Source organism: Danio aesculapii, chromosome 11, assembly GCF_903798145.1.
Source record: "Danio aesculapii chromosome 11, fDanAes4.1, whole genome shotgun sequence".
Taxonomy (NCBI): Eukaryota; Metazoa; Chordata; class Actinopteri; order Cypriniformes; family Danionidae; genus Danio; species Danio aesculapii.
Genome location: NC_079445.1, coordinates 14,415,926 through 14,428,709, shown reverse-complemented (window position 1 = coordinate 14,428,709; position 12,784 = coordinate 14,415,926). Strand labels below are relative to the sequence as shown.

At 33.5% G+C, this 12,784-nt stretch overlaps 1 protein-coding gene across 1 annotated transcript in view; it reads left to right on the top strand.

Moving 5' to 3' along the window:
• The window catches only part of med16 (mediator complex subunit 16), a 37,047-nt gene that overhangs the window by 17,010 nt on the left and 7,253 nt on the right, over window positions 1-12,784 (top strand). The window contains exons 8-10 of the mRNA XM_056468231.1: window positions 2,232-2,438; window positions 5,553-5,763; window positions 9,667-9,800. Coding sequence (XP_056324206.1) covers window positions 2,232-2,438; window positions 5,553-5,763; window positions 9,667-9,800 — 552 coding nt within the window. The remainder of the gene's footprint in view (window positions 1-2,231; window positions 2,439-5,552; window positions 5,764-9,666; window positions 9,801-12,784) is intronic.

The window sequence follows — 12,784 nt, the reverse complement described above, 5'->3', positions numbered from 1 at the left end:
GTTGTGTAAACCAACAGGCAAAATGCGTTTTTTTTTTAGTTTTGGCTAAAAATGTGCATATCGTGATATGCATACTGCAGTAGTTCGCAATAAAAGAGTATTATACTAGAAAAAGATCTCTGCCTGCCAGAAGCACACCCTCTCAAAGACTGTTCAGCACTTCAGGCAGTGTACTTGCATGTCAACACACTTCTCAGAAAGCAAGCAGATTGTTAGAATGATTGATTAGTTTTAAGCAACAGTAAACATGAACTTTCATCACATAAAAACATGACTTTTTTCAGAAATTGTCACTATGCTTAGAAATCAATTAAGTTTGGTTAAAGAAAAATCATGGTTTGGGGTTATATTCAGTATGGGACGTGCAAGATATCTGCAGAGTGGATGGCAACATCAAAAGCCTGAGGAATCAAGACATTTGTGCTGCCCATTACATTAGAAACCACAGAAGAGGGCAAATTCTTCAGCAGGATAGCGCTCCTTTTCATACTTCAGCCTCCACATCAAAGTTCCTGGAAGGAAAGAAGGTCAATTCAATTCACCTTTATCTGTATAGCGCTTTTACAATGTAGATTGTGTCAAAGCAGCTTCACATAAAAGATCATAGTAAATAGGAACAGCGTAGTTCAGTTTTTAAGTGTTTAAATTCAGTTCAGTTTAGCGCAGTTCAGTGTGGTTTAAAAATCACTACTGAGAGTCCAAACACTGAAGAGCAAATCCAACGATGCGCAGCTCTACAGATCCCGAACCATGCAAGCCAGTGGCGACAGCGGAGAGGAAAAAAACTTCACTAATTGACGAAAGTGAATAAAAAAACCTTGAGAGAAACCAGACTCAGTTGGGCACGACAATTTTAATTTGTCCGCTGGCCAAACGTCTTGTGCAGAGCTGCAGTCTCAGCGGCAGAGGCTGGAAGCTGGCCTCAGCGGAGACTTGTCTGTCCCTGGAGCGTCACAAGAGCGTCACACTACTCCATGACCTCCATAGTAGCTGCTCAGGATACGGCCTGGTCCAGGATATGGAAACCTTGGGATCATCTTGTCGTTGAATTGAAGGTCAAGGTGATCCAGGATTGGCCAGCCCAGTCCCTAGAAATGGACATTATTGAGCATGTCTGGGGTAAAATGGAGGAGACATTAAAGATGAATCCAAAGAATCTTGCTGAACTCTTTTCCATTCCAGATGACTTTATTAATAAGTTATTTGAGTCATTACAGAGATGTATGGATGCAGTCGTCCAAGCTCATGGAAGTCATACACAATATTAACTATTTTTCCACTGCACCATGACTTTATATTCTATGCTGTATAATATTTATATGCTGTATAAGTGACGATTTTTGTCCAAGCAAGGACCTTTGCTGTCAGTCCTTACTGTCTAATTAAATAATTAAAAATCAAGGCATGATCATATTTTGTTTAGGTAAAATAAGCGTAATCTAGAGGCCTTTGCCTTTCAACTACTGATACCTAATGATCAACAAGACGTAAAGTTATTATTTGTTGTTCCAAAAACTTGGATAGTAGGCAAAACTTTTGTCAGGTAGTGTACTAAGAAACAGCCTATATTGGTTATTATAATAGTATTATTATTTAAAATATTTTATCATGTCATTAATATCACATTATTTGCAATGCTTTGGTAATATATATATTTTGATAAATATATATGATACTATACTGCCATTCTGTTAAATTTTAATTCTTTTATATTTTACTCCAAGTTCTGTTTAACAGAGAGAAGACTTTTTCAACACATTTCTAAACATAATAGTTTTAATAACTAATTTCTAATAACAGATTTATCTTAATTTTTGCCATGATGACAGGACATAATGTTTTACTAGATATTTTTCAAAATATTAGTATTCAGCTTAAAGTCCAGTTTAAAGGCTTAACTTGGTTAAATAGTTTGGTTAAAATGCATTTTTAAAAACCTGCTTTTATTCCTGCCAAAATAAAACAAATAAGACAAACATATAAAAAAGAAAAAAAATATTGGAAATCCTGTGAAAATTTTATTTATATTAAATATTACTTGAGAAGTTGTTGAAAAAGAATAAAGGGCTAATAATTTTGCCCTCTATGTATGTATACATAATATCATACTATATCATATATATATATATATATATATATATATATATATATATATATATAAAGTTTCCAGTTTTTGTTTGAAAACTTTGTAGTATAAACTGCCCCTTACATTTCAACTTTTTTGATTTCAGTTGCACATGTTTCGAGTGTCCCCATCCATGGGCCAAATGTTGGACATGAACACCCTCCTTCGCCATTTACTGTTTCTCCTGGAGTACTGCATGGTGACGGGATATGACTGGTGGGACGTGCTCCTTCATGCACAGCCTGGCATGGTGCATAACCTTCTGGAGAAGCTTCATGAGGAATACATGAGACAAAACCAAGCACTGCAGCAGGTTGGTTAGCCTGCTATTGTGGGGCCTATTTTAAGTACACCTAGAATTAAGATGCATTTTCTGTTGATCCAATCACAAGTGGACAACAATAAGTAGTACTGGTGTAAACGAGGTGTGAAATGAGCTTGTCCACTTTCAATCATATTCAAAGGTAGTGGCTAGACAGATCTAAACTTAGCTGATGATTTACGCAAGTTTGTATTGAAGGCATAAGAAAAAATAAATAGTTTTCCAAAGCAAAAAATATATTTTCTACAAGTTTGTTCAGAAAAATGTATGTTTTTTGTTTTCTTCGTTCACATTCATATATATATATTAGTGGTGTAACGGATCACAAATCTCACAGTTCGCGTCACAGTATGGTTTTTTAGTCCCGGATCGGACCATTTTTCGGATTAGCTAAAAAGAGGAGACGACAAATATAATTTTGTTTCCGTTTATTACAAAAGCAGTACTACAAGAAACTTTTGGTTTTAACAAACAGAACTTAGAACCTGTGCTTTTGATTACAAAAAAATGAAGATATAATCAGCTGAATAAAAATTAATTGTAAAATATTCAATACTGTGAAAATTTCAGTTACTACTACTGTTGCTGATAAAGCTGAATGTATTTTTACAACCCAGATTTTAAGTCTCATTTTCAATGAATGATTCAGTTGTTCACTCATAAAACTGTTTCATTGCTAGATAATCATTTTTGAAGAATTATTCAGTGGCATATTTTTGATGGCTGATTGTCGCCTTTTGGTTTAATAATGTAATTGCTGCCTACAACTTTCACATGATTTTAATCTTTACATTAAATTATAAACTGTTCTCCCAGTACTGTTGTGTTATTTGTAACTTCATAACTAACTCAAAAGACTAAAGACTGAACCACTTTCTTGATTTTTGTGTTTTTCAAACACAGATTTGAATTCAGCAATTCAAAGGGTTATGTTGCGTGGGTGTTGAGATCCCGATCTTTTAAGGATTAATCGTGCATCTTACATTGAATGCATTAATGCAGGCTAAACAAGCAGTGACAGAAAACACCTTTAACCTAAGAAACTCACCATATAGAGGCAATCTCTCTGTGATCATTGCAAATTTAGAATTAATCTACGATTAAAAAAATTATTAATCATGTGTGTTCTGAACCGTCCGTTGTGATCCGTACAAATCACGGATCATCCGTTATCCTGTGTGTGTATATATATATATATATATATATATATATATATATATATATATATATATATATATATATATATATATATATATATATATATATATATATATATATATATATATATATATAGTTTTCCAACAATACTAACCTCTCACCATTTTCACTAACCACAATTTGAGCAAATGGGTTGTGGTTTCATAATGTCGCACTGCAATTAGTTTTTATTTCACAGGACTTTTCAGGGCTCAACACTAAGGATTTACCAAATTTATCTCTGACCACACCAAAAATAAATAAATAATTATTTCTTAGCCACAAATGTAAAATAATCTGTCACAACATGCAAAATATAGCTGTATGCAAGCTCTTTTTATTCAACCAAAATTATATAAAAAAAAAGAATTGCTATCTAAAACTATGCACAGTAGCCTAGTCTGTCCAGGCTAAAGGTCTCTCAGATCATGTATGTATGTATATGTATATGTGTATATGTATGTATGTATATATATATATGTGTATATATATATATATATATATATATATATATATATATATATATATATATATATATATATATATATATATATACGTATATATGTATATATACGTATATATGTATATATATATATATATATATATATATATATATATATATATATATATATATATACGTATATATGTATATATACGTATATATGTATATATATATATATATATATATATATATATATATATATATATATACGTATATATGTATATATACGTATATATGTATATATATATATATATATATATATATATATATATATATATATATATATATATATATATATATATATATATATACATATATATGTATATATATATATATATATATATATATATATATATATATATATATATATATATATATATATATATATATATATATATTTATATAAATACGTATATATATATATATATATATATATATATATATATATATATATATATATATACGTATATATATATATATATATATATACATATATATATATATATATATATATATATATATATATATATATATATATATATATATATATACACACACACACACATACATATACATACATACATACATACATACATATATATATATATATATATATATATATATATATATATATATATATATATATATATATATATATATGTATATATATATGTATATATATGTATGTATGTATATGTATGTGTGTGTGTGTATATATATATATATATATATATATATATATATATATATATATATATATATATATATATATATATATATATATATATATATATATATATATATATACATATATACATGCATACATACATACATACATACATACATACATATGTTAATAATTATTAGCAACGTCCAGGGACTGGAATTTTAGAACCTCTGTCTTTTCTGCTGATCAAAATTCCTGATCAGTTCCGTTATGATTTTATTTGAAATCTCCTTGATATTAGACTTTTAATGTTGTGCAATATTTGAATGATGACAACGTTTATATTTGCTAAAGCCAGGTAGATTCTGTATTGAAAGCTCTATAAAAATAAAGGTAATTCATTATCTATTTTTACTTAAAATTACTTAATACATCAAATAAATCAAAGCTTATTTAATTGATTTAATGTATTTAACTGTACAAATGTTTCTGTACACTTATACCAATCACAGACTGCCATACAGCATGAAATTACAATTAGCACAGGAACTGCAACAAGCATTACAGAAACCAATAAAGCATCACAGAGCATTACTGGTTATAGCTGTAGTTAATTTGGTTTAATTGGTAAATGCCTTAATTGGTAAAGTAACTTTTATTGCAATGACAACAATAGAAATTGTCACTACATAACTTTGACTTTTCTGTGGCTTTTCTCTTTTTTTGTCTGACAATGCAGGTTTTGTCCACCCGTATAGTAGCAGTGAAGGCATCTCTGTGTAAGCTGTCATCTGCCACTGCAGCAAGAGCTTGTGACTTCCATGCAAAACTGCTCCTTATTGCCATCAGCTCCACACTCAAGTCGTTACTGAGACCTCATGTGCTCAACACCCCAGATAAGAGTCCTGGGGACAGACTGTCTGAGATCTGTGCCAAAAACACTGACACTGGTAAGTATCCACCACCCTAATTAATGCTTCAGGTAGGCTTGTTCCAATTATTGAGTAATCACCAAACTGTGGTCATTTGTGATATTTTATAGTTGTTTGATTGAAGCAATTCCATATTTTACATTTCAGCTATCTAAATAAAGGAAATATAAACACTTAAAGAAATGCCAACAAATTGTATTGTAACATTGCATTGTTTCCATTTCTGTGGTTGTAGGGAGATGAAGTATTAAATATAAAAGAATTATAAATATAGAAGGAAATAAATCAAAGGTCTTGAGGGTTTAATAAGACTATTATATTATATTATATTATATTATATTATATTATATTATATTATATTATATTATATTATATTATATTATATTATATTATATTATATTATATAAAAAAATAGTATTTCATGAATAATTTGTGTCCTTGTATACAGTATTGAGGGGATTTCAAACTTTATAGATGGGTATTTGCATTACAAAAAACACAAAGGACATATGATGAATTCCATCAATGTGGACAGTATATACATTGCATCCATAATGTTTCCTTTTTTTAAAGCCTTAAGTGACAGCATGAATTAGTATATAATGAATACAACTCCTTATCACCAAATAGGGCTGTGTGATTAATCGAATCGCAGTCGTGAGGCTGCGATATGAAATGAATATTATTTAACTTCCCACTAATTGAGTGAGCACACTTTTGTTCTGCCCAATCAGAAATGCGCAATCAAACTATGCAGAACACTCACAAATAAAAAAACAGCGAATGTGCGGGATGATGGCATATACCACTTCAGAAGCATTAATAGACTAAGTAATATCAAATAAAACAGCAAGTTGGTAATATGGGAATGCTTTGGTTTTAAAGTCACAGACACCAAACAATACCTGGTCATTTGTAAGAGCTGTCACAGAATTATTGCCACAGCACGAGGAAATAAAACAACCAGAACGTAAAAAAGCACCACAGGTGGCTATATGAGGAGCGTCTTGTTAAAACATCAACTAAAAGTACTGTCAGTGACACTCAATCTAGTTGCAAACAACAGCAAAGTACAATTTCAGAGTTGTTTGCTTATATACGTTTTTAACTAACACTCATTGCATTGTAAGGTCCACCCAGTTTTCCCAATGAAGGTGTCCACTGGTGGATGTAGGTTCACTGTGTGTTCGGCCTTTCCAGTGCACAATGTTGTTTCAGTTTAACTTTTAACTCATATCTGACTCCAATTTGAATATGAGGTGGTTTAGAATATTAATATATTTATCTTTTGTTATATCTGACTCCAATCATAAAACATTAAGAAGATTATATCAATATATAATTTAGATTCACTTCACTTGTAACTATTAAATTTGTTCATTCGGGTGCTCATGTCGCTTCCCTCATGGTCACACTCTCGTCAGTCTTGATTATTCAACAGAGGTAATTGACATACTTTTAGATGGCGGCTCATATTCTTGCTCATTCTAAAGTATTTTTGATTAGTCCCCTTGGATGTACACCCTTGAGTAAAGACAATATTATTTCTAATTAAAGGTCAAGGCCATTAATATAAATGTAACCGGCGACTACTGTTCTCTATAATAATTTTGGTTTAGCCAAGCTCATGGTTTCCCATGTACACTTCATTTAGAACAACATTACTTTCAAACAAGGGTCAAGAGTCAATATCCAGAGTCAGTCGGATGCCTAAAATACGGTTCGTGTGCCCAATGGTCCATCTCAACAGGACTTTAGTCCGTCTACTTACCTGACGCAGGAAGTGCGGAAACAAGGATACAGCGTAATCTACTAAAATGAATAATTACAGCGTAAGCAGAATGCATTCAAACATAACAATTTTAAAGTCAGGTTAATATGTATTATGCCAATATGTATTATGCCAATAGAGCATGAGAGCTCCACACTATGGGCTGATCTGGTTAAAGAATAGCGCGGAACCTCTTGACACTTTCCCTTAAATAGTCAGACTAGGAATCTCCTTTAAGGAGGGGTGTGTGTGGAACAACAAAATGCATTTGCATTTAGTGGCATGTTAGATCTGAAGAGTGACTGCAGATAGGAAACAAATGTTATTTAAATAGAAGCCCCCTAGGTAAAGGCACAGCTTTAGCAGTGGTTCAAAAGATACCTGACGTTATACATCTATTGTTTTGATTGTTTATTTCTGAGGGAATGAGACCATTATACCAGTCGCACTGAGAAGTTTCAAATGATATCAACAGGGCTTGACATAATACCTGCCAAATGCGGGTAGATTTTAGCTGTGGCGAGTTAGACAGACACCACCACTAGCCACTCTGGCCGGTTGAAAATAATTTTTTAATTGTAGTTTTCTTGAAAGCAGGGTTCGACAATAAGGATGGTACAATATGCGATCTTAGAATCGAGAAGCAGCATGACTGACAAAAATAAATGTGTTCGTGCGAGCAAAAGAAAGCAGGTGAATACTGAATAAGAGGATGGTCCTTCAAGCTAACAGCTGAGCTGATGTGATGCGATCGACTGTTTAAAACGAGCTCCTATTTCCTTGCGTGAAGCAACCGTACCTAGAAGCACAAGTGGTATGATCGGTTCCCTTTCCAATAAACTAGACAAAAAGTTATGCTCATGCACCCACAGTCCTGCTGCTTTTAAGAGCTCCAGATTTGTCTTTTGTAAGCAACACCAGTTGCTTTCGCTTTAACCATTCTTTGAACTGATTATTAACCGTGTGCATGTGATCATCCTTTCATTATCACATGTGGTATGTTTTTCACCTGTTTTCTTTTGCTTACAGTTATTTTTGTTAATATGGTTTAATTATAATTTTTTTACAATAGCATTGCTTTAATGGGAGATTAGCTTGTGATTAACACATTTATGTGTAGTTAAATGGTGATCTGGTACCCTTAGCCAGGACTGATTACTGTGCATAATTTAGATACATGATAATAATTAATTTTTTAAATGTCAATTGTTTTTTAGTTTTTTAAAAGAAATGTTTCGTTAAATGAAAAGTATAGTATAAAGCTATATTTTGCTTGTTTTGACACATTTAAAATTTGTGGCTAAGAAATAATTATTTATTTATGTTACAGATACATTTGGTAAATCCTTCATTTTGAGCTCTGAAAAGTCACGTGAAACAAAAACTAATTGTAATACGACACTATGAAACCATGACCCTTTGCTTATGCTCATTGAATAAGCTCATACATGACACACAATGAGTGAAATGAATTTGGACTTGTGGGCATAACACAAAATCTAAATCAAGTCATTTTAGCGTGTCAAAGTCTAATTTATGCATATAAAATATATTTTCCAACAACAAAATTGTGGCTAGTAAAATTGGAAAACTACTAGCCACCGTGGCTGGTGATCAAAAAAAGTTAATGTCAAGCCCTGGATATCAAACATGATAGATAAAGTCACTTAGATTGATATAGAACATTCATGTTTTGAGATGGCCATTCTGTGTGAGTTGGATGAGGAAGAGGGTGAGTGAACAGAAAGGAGTGCAGAAGATGCTTCAAATGTAAATGAAGGAAAGGAGAGGAGTGAACTTTCCCACATTCCCACCTGGTGGACTGTGGAGCCAGCCCATGCTTGTATTGTCAAGGACATCAAAGTATCTGTGGCATCTCAAACCTTACTGCATTTTAGCAGTAAGATGCTACTATACAGATTATTGAGCTCAAGCTTGACTACAAAATTAAATTGCAAATCAAATCGAAATCACAATATCTGTCAAAAAAAATCGCAATTCGATATATTCCCCAAATCGCACAGCCCTATCACCAAATTAACAATTATGACAGGCCTACTTCATAGAACGAATCTTTGCATTCTCCTATCCACATGCTTTTATTGTTTTTTTGAAACTAAGTGCATCTTTTAATCAAATAATGTGTTCAGACATTGATAAGGTGATGATCAACCTGAAGACAGAGGAGTTTGTTCTGGATGGACCTCCCCTTCAGTCCCTTCAGCAGCTTATTCAGTGGGTCGGAGACTTTGTTCTGTACCTGCTGGCCAACCTTCCCAACCAGGTGAGCTCAGCTGTGATGGCCTTTACTGATGATCTGGGGCCGTTTACACAGAATACATTTTTCCTCTCCAACGCTCTACTTTTATATTGTTTTTCAATGTAAACACGCACTGGACAGACATGTTTGATCATTGTATTCGCGTCTCGTGTCTTTTAAAGCACCACGCACGTGAGCGTAAAAAATTCAGATATGATTTGAGCTGCAGATCTGTTAAAATATTAGAATTTCTGTGACTAGACCATATATGACTGGCCTTCTGGATGTGATGTATTCCAGTGTTGTCCAATCAGATGTGTGTGTGCAAGAATTATTTTTTCATGGAAATAATTTTTTAAATATTTTTTTTTCTTACTTTTTGAATGAGAAAATGTCTGTATTAAATAAAAAAAATATATATAAAGTGAGTTCAGATGCAAAACCCTCTAAGTGCCGTCTGAAATTTACATTGAAAATTAACTTTTTTTTTTCTCAGCCTCCTTTGTTTGAGTTATTTTACGTTAAGGACCATGAAAGGGAATTATTCTTTGCCATAGGAAATTATATTACTGAACCTCCATTCAGAAGCCTAAAAAATGCTTATTTTAGAAGAAAATTTCAGACGGCATTTTGAAGTTTTTGAATCTAAACTCATCACATTTTTATTCATAAATGAGTAATAGTAATTTTATTTTGTAAATAGCCCCTATTATTCATTCAAAAAGGTCATATTTTGACAACAACAATCTGATATGCATGCAATGTCAAAAAACTATTTCATTGTCATAATATGCATTTAGCATTTATTTTTACCTAATTGTCTCAATGACTCCCATATGATTCTTTCAGCAATTCATTTGTTCCCCAAACCCCTCCTTAGCGTGATGCTAATCTGTGCTTATTTGTCTGATGACCCAGTCTGTTGTGATTGGTCAACTGCATTCAGCGCGAGACAGAGAGAAATGCCCACCATGGCTTGTCAACAATTTTCAAGTAGTCAGAGTGCAGAGTGTATGAGTGAGCCCAATGTAGTTTAACACCAGCATATTGCTCTATTCTTAACCATAAGTAAAACAGTGACACACATTCAGTATTAATCCATACAGTGGCAAAAGCTGAACTATTTTGAAACTTGACAGCTGCACGTGTTTAAATCCGTAAAAAAAGTGGCCCGCGTCGCGTTTTCATCGTGGTTTTAGACGCGATATGTTAATATATGGAGTATCCAGATACAGTACAAGCCGCGTGAAGCCGTTACAAGTAACAAAACACAATTAAATACATAATTTGCAAGCTAGAGAAAACAATGTGGTAACGATTTTAATTGCACTTACACTTGCGAAATGGAGAAAGTACCTGATCCATGAACTGTGTACTGTAAAGTTCCTGAAGCTCTGACAAAGTCCCATACATCAATAGTCTTTTCTGATCCTTCCTTTAACATATGGCTGATGAATGCCCTGTTGTAAACATGTAGATTGCTGAAGCACTCGTCAGAAAAATGACAGGAACACAGCACAAGGCTGGGGCTATAATGCTGAAGTATTTTTGCAAAATAAACTTCAACTACTGACTCGTCATAGTTTCATCTTTGGGTAGGGAAAATAACACTAAATTTCCCTCACACTTCAGAGCACAGCGTATATGTGACATGACTTAACCGGGATCTTCTCCTTTTCTTTCTACAGTGTTTGTGGGTGGGGCCAGGGGTTTTAATTTTCCTGGAACAAATGGCTGGGCCTTGCACGTGGAACAACTGGGCAGGGCTTGGTTTCAGTATCGACGTTGCGCCGACACGGCTAAAGATTAGTTACCGCTGAGATTCATTCAAACCACTATGAGTCGACTCTTTTATAGATGAGTCCGTAGTTTTAAACGCAGTGCACTTTCAGATTTAAGCTCAATATTTCACTTCACTTAGAGCTGTGTTACACACTGCATGGAAGCTCATTTTCAAAAACCCATAATAGGGGCTCTTTAATGCTTTCTCCACTTTCCCTTTAAAATTTTTAGTGATCTATGAATTTCTAGTATTAATTCATTCATTCGTTCATTCATTCAGCCATAGTGAATGTATGGAAGGCTCTTGCTTTTGCACTCCTTTATTTCAGACACCATGAGAATCAGCTTCTCTCCCATTGTGCTCGACAAAACTGAAAACTCTCTGACTGCCACAAGTCCGCAAGTTGTGTCTGAATGTCATGAGCGGTGGATAGGTGGCTTAATGGGTCTGTTATTGTTATTATATCACATTCATAATATCACGTCACATGGATCTTGTGCTACGCTGTGCTTTTTTAAAAACCTATTCCTGAGCGCAGCATCAAGCATATTTAGAAGCAAAGATGCATTCAATGTGAATGAGGCCTTAAGCTATGGTCACACTATACTTTGAGCATGTGAAATTCTATTGTACAGCATGGCAGGATAAAACAAGATGGTTAGACATTTACCCCATAGTGGAGAGGAGTGGAGAGCATGAGACTGATTCCTGTGACTCTCCGGGGACAGACGAGTCTCACTGACGTCCAGCTTCCCCAGCGCCTAGACTGCAGCTCTGCACAAGACGTTTGGCCATAGGAGAAATGGTCGTGCCCAACTGAGCCTGGTTTCTCTCGAGGTTTTTTTAATTCTTCACTTTCGCCAATTGGTGAAGTTTTGTCCTCGCCACTGGCTTGCATGGTTCGGGATCTGTAGAGCTGCACATCGTTGGATTTGCTCTACAGTGTTTGGACTCTCAGTAGTGATTATTAAGCCATACTGAACTGAGCTAAACTGAACTGAACTAAAACTCTGAAAACTGAACCGACACTGTTTCAATTTATTATAATCTTCTATGTGAAGCTGCTTTGGCATAATCTACCTTGTAAAAGCGCTATACAAATAAAGGTGAATTGAATAGTATACTCTTAACCACAGTATTTCAGTACAGAGAGGTCACATTTTGATCTTCTGTTGGTCTCGAAATCACATGATGCCATCACCAAGCTTGAACTTTGGGAACCAAC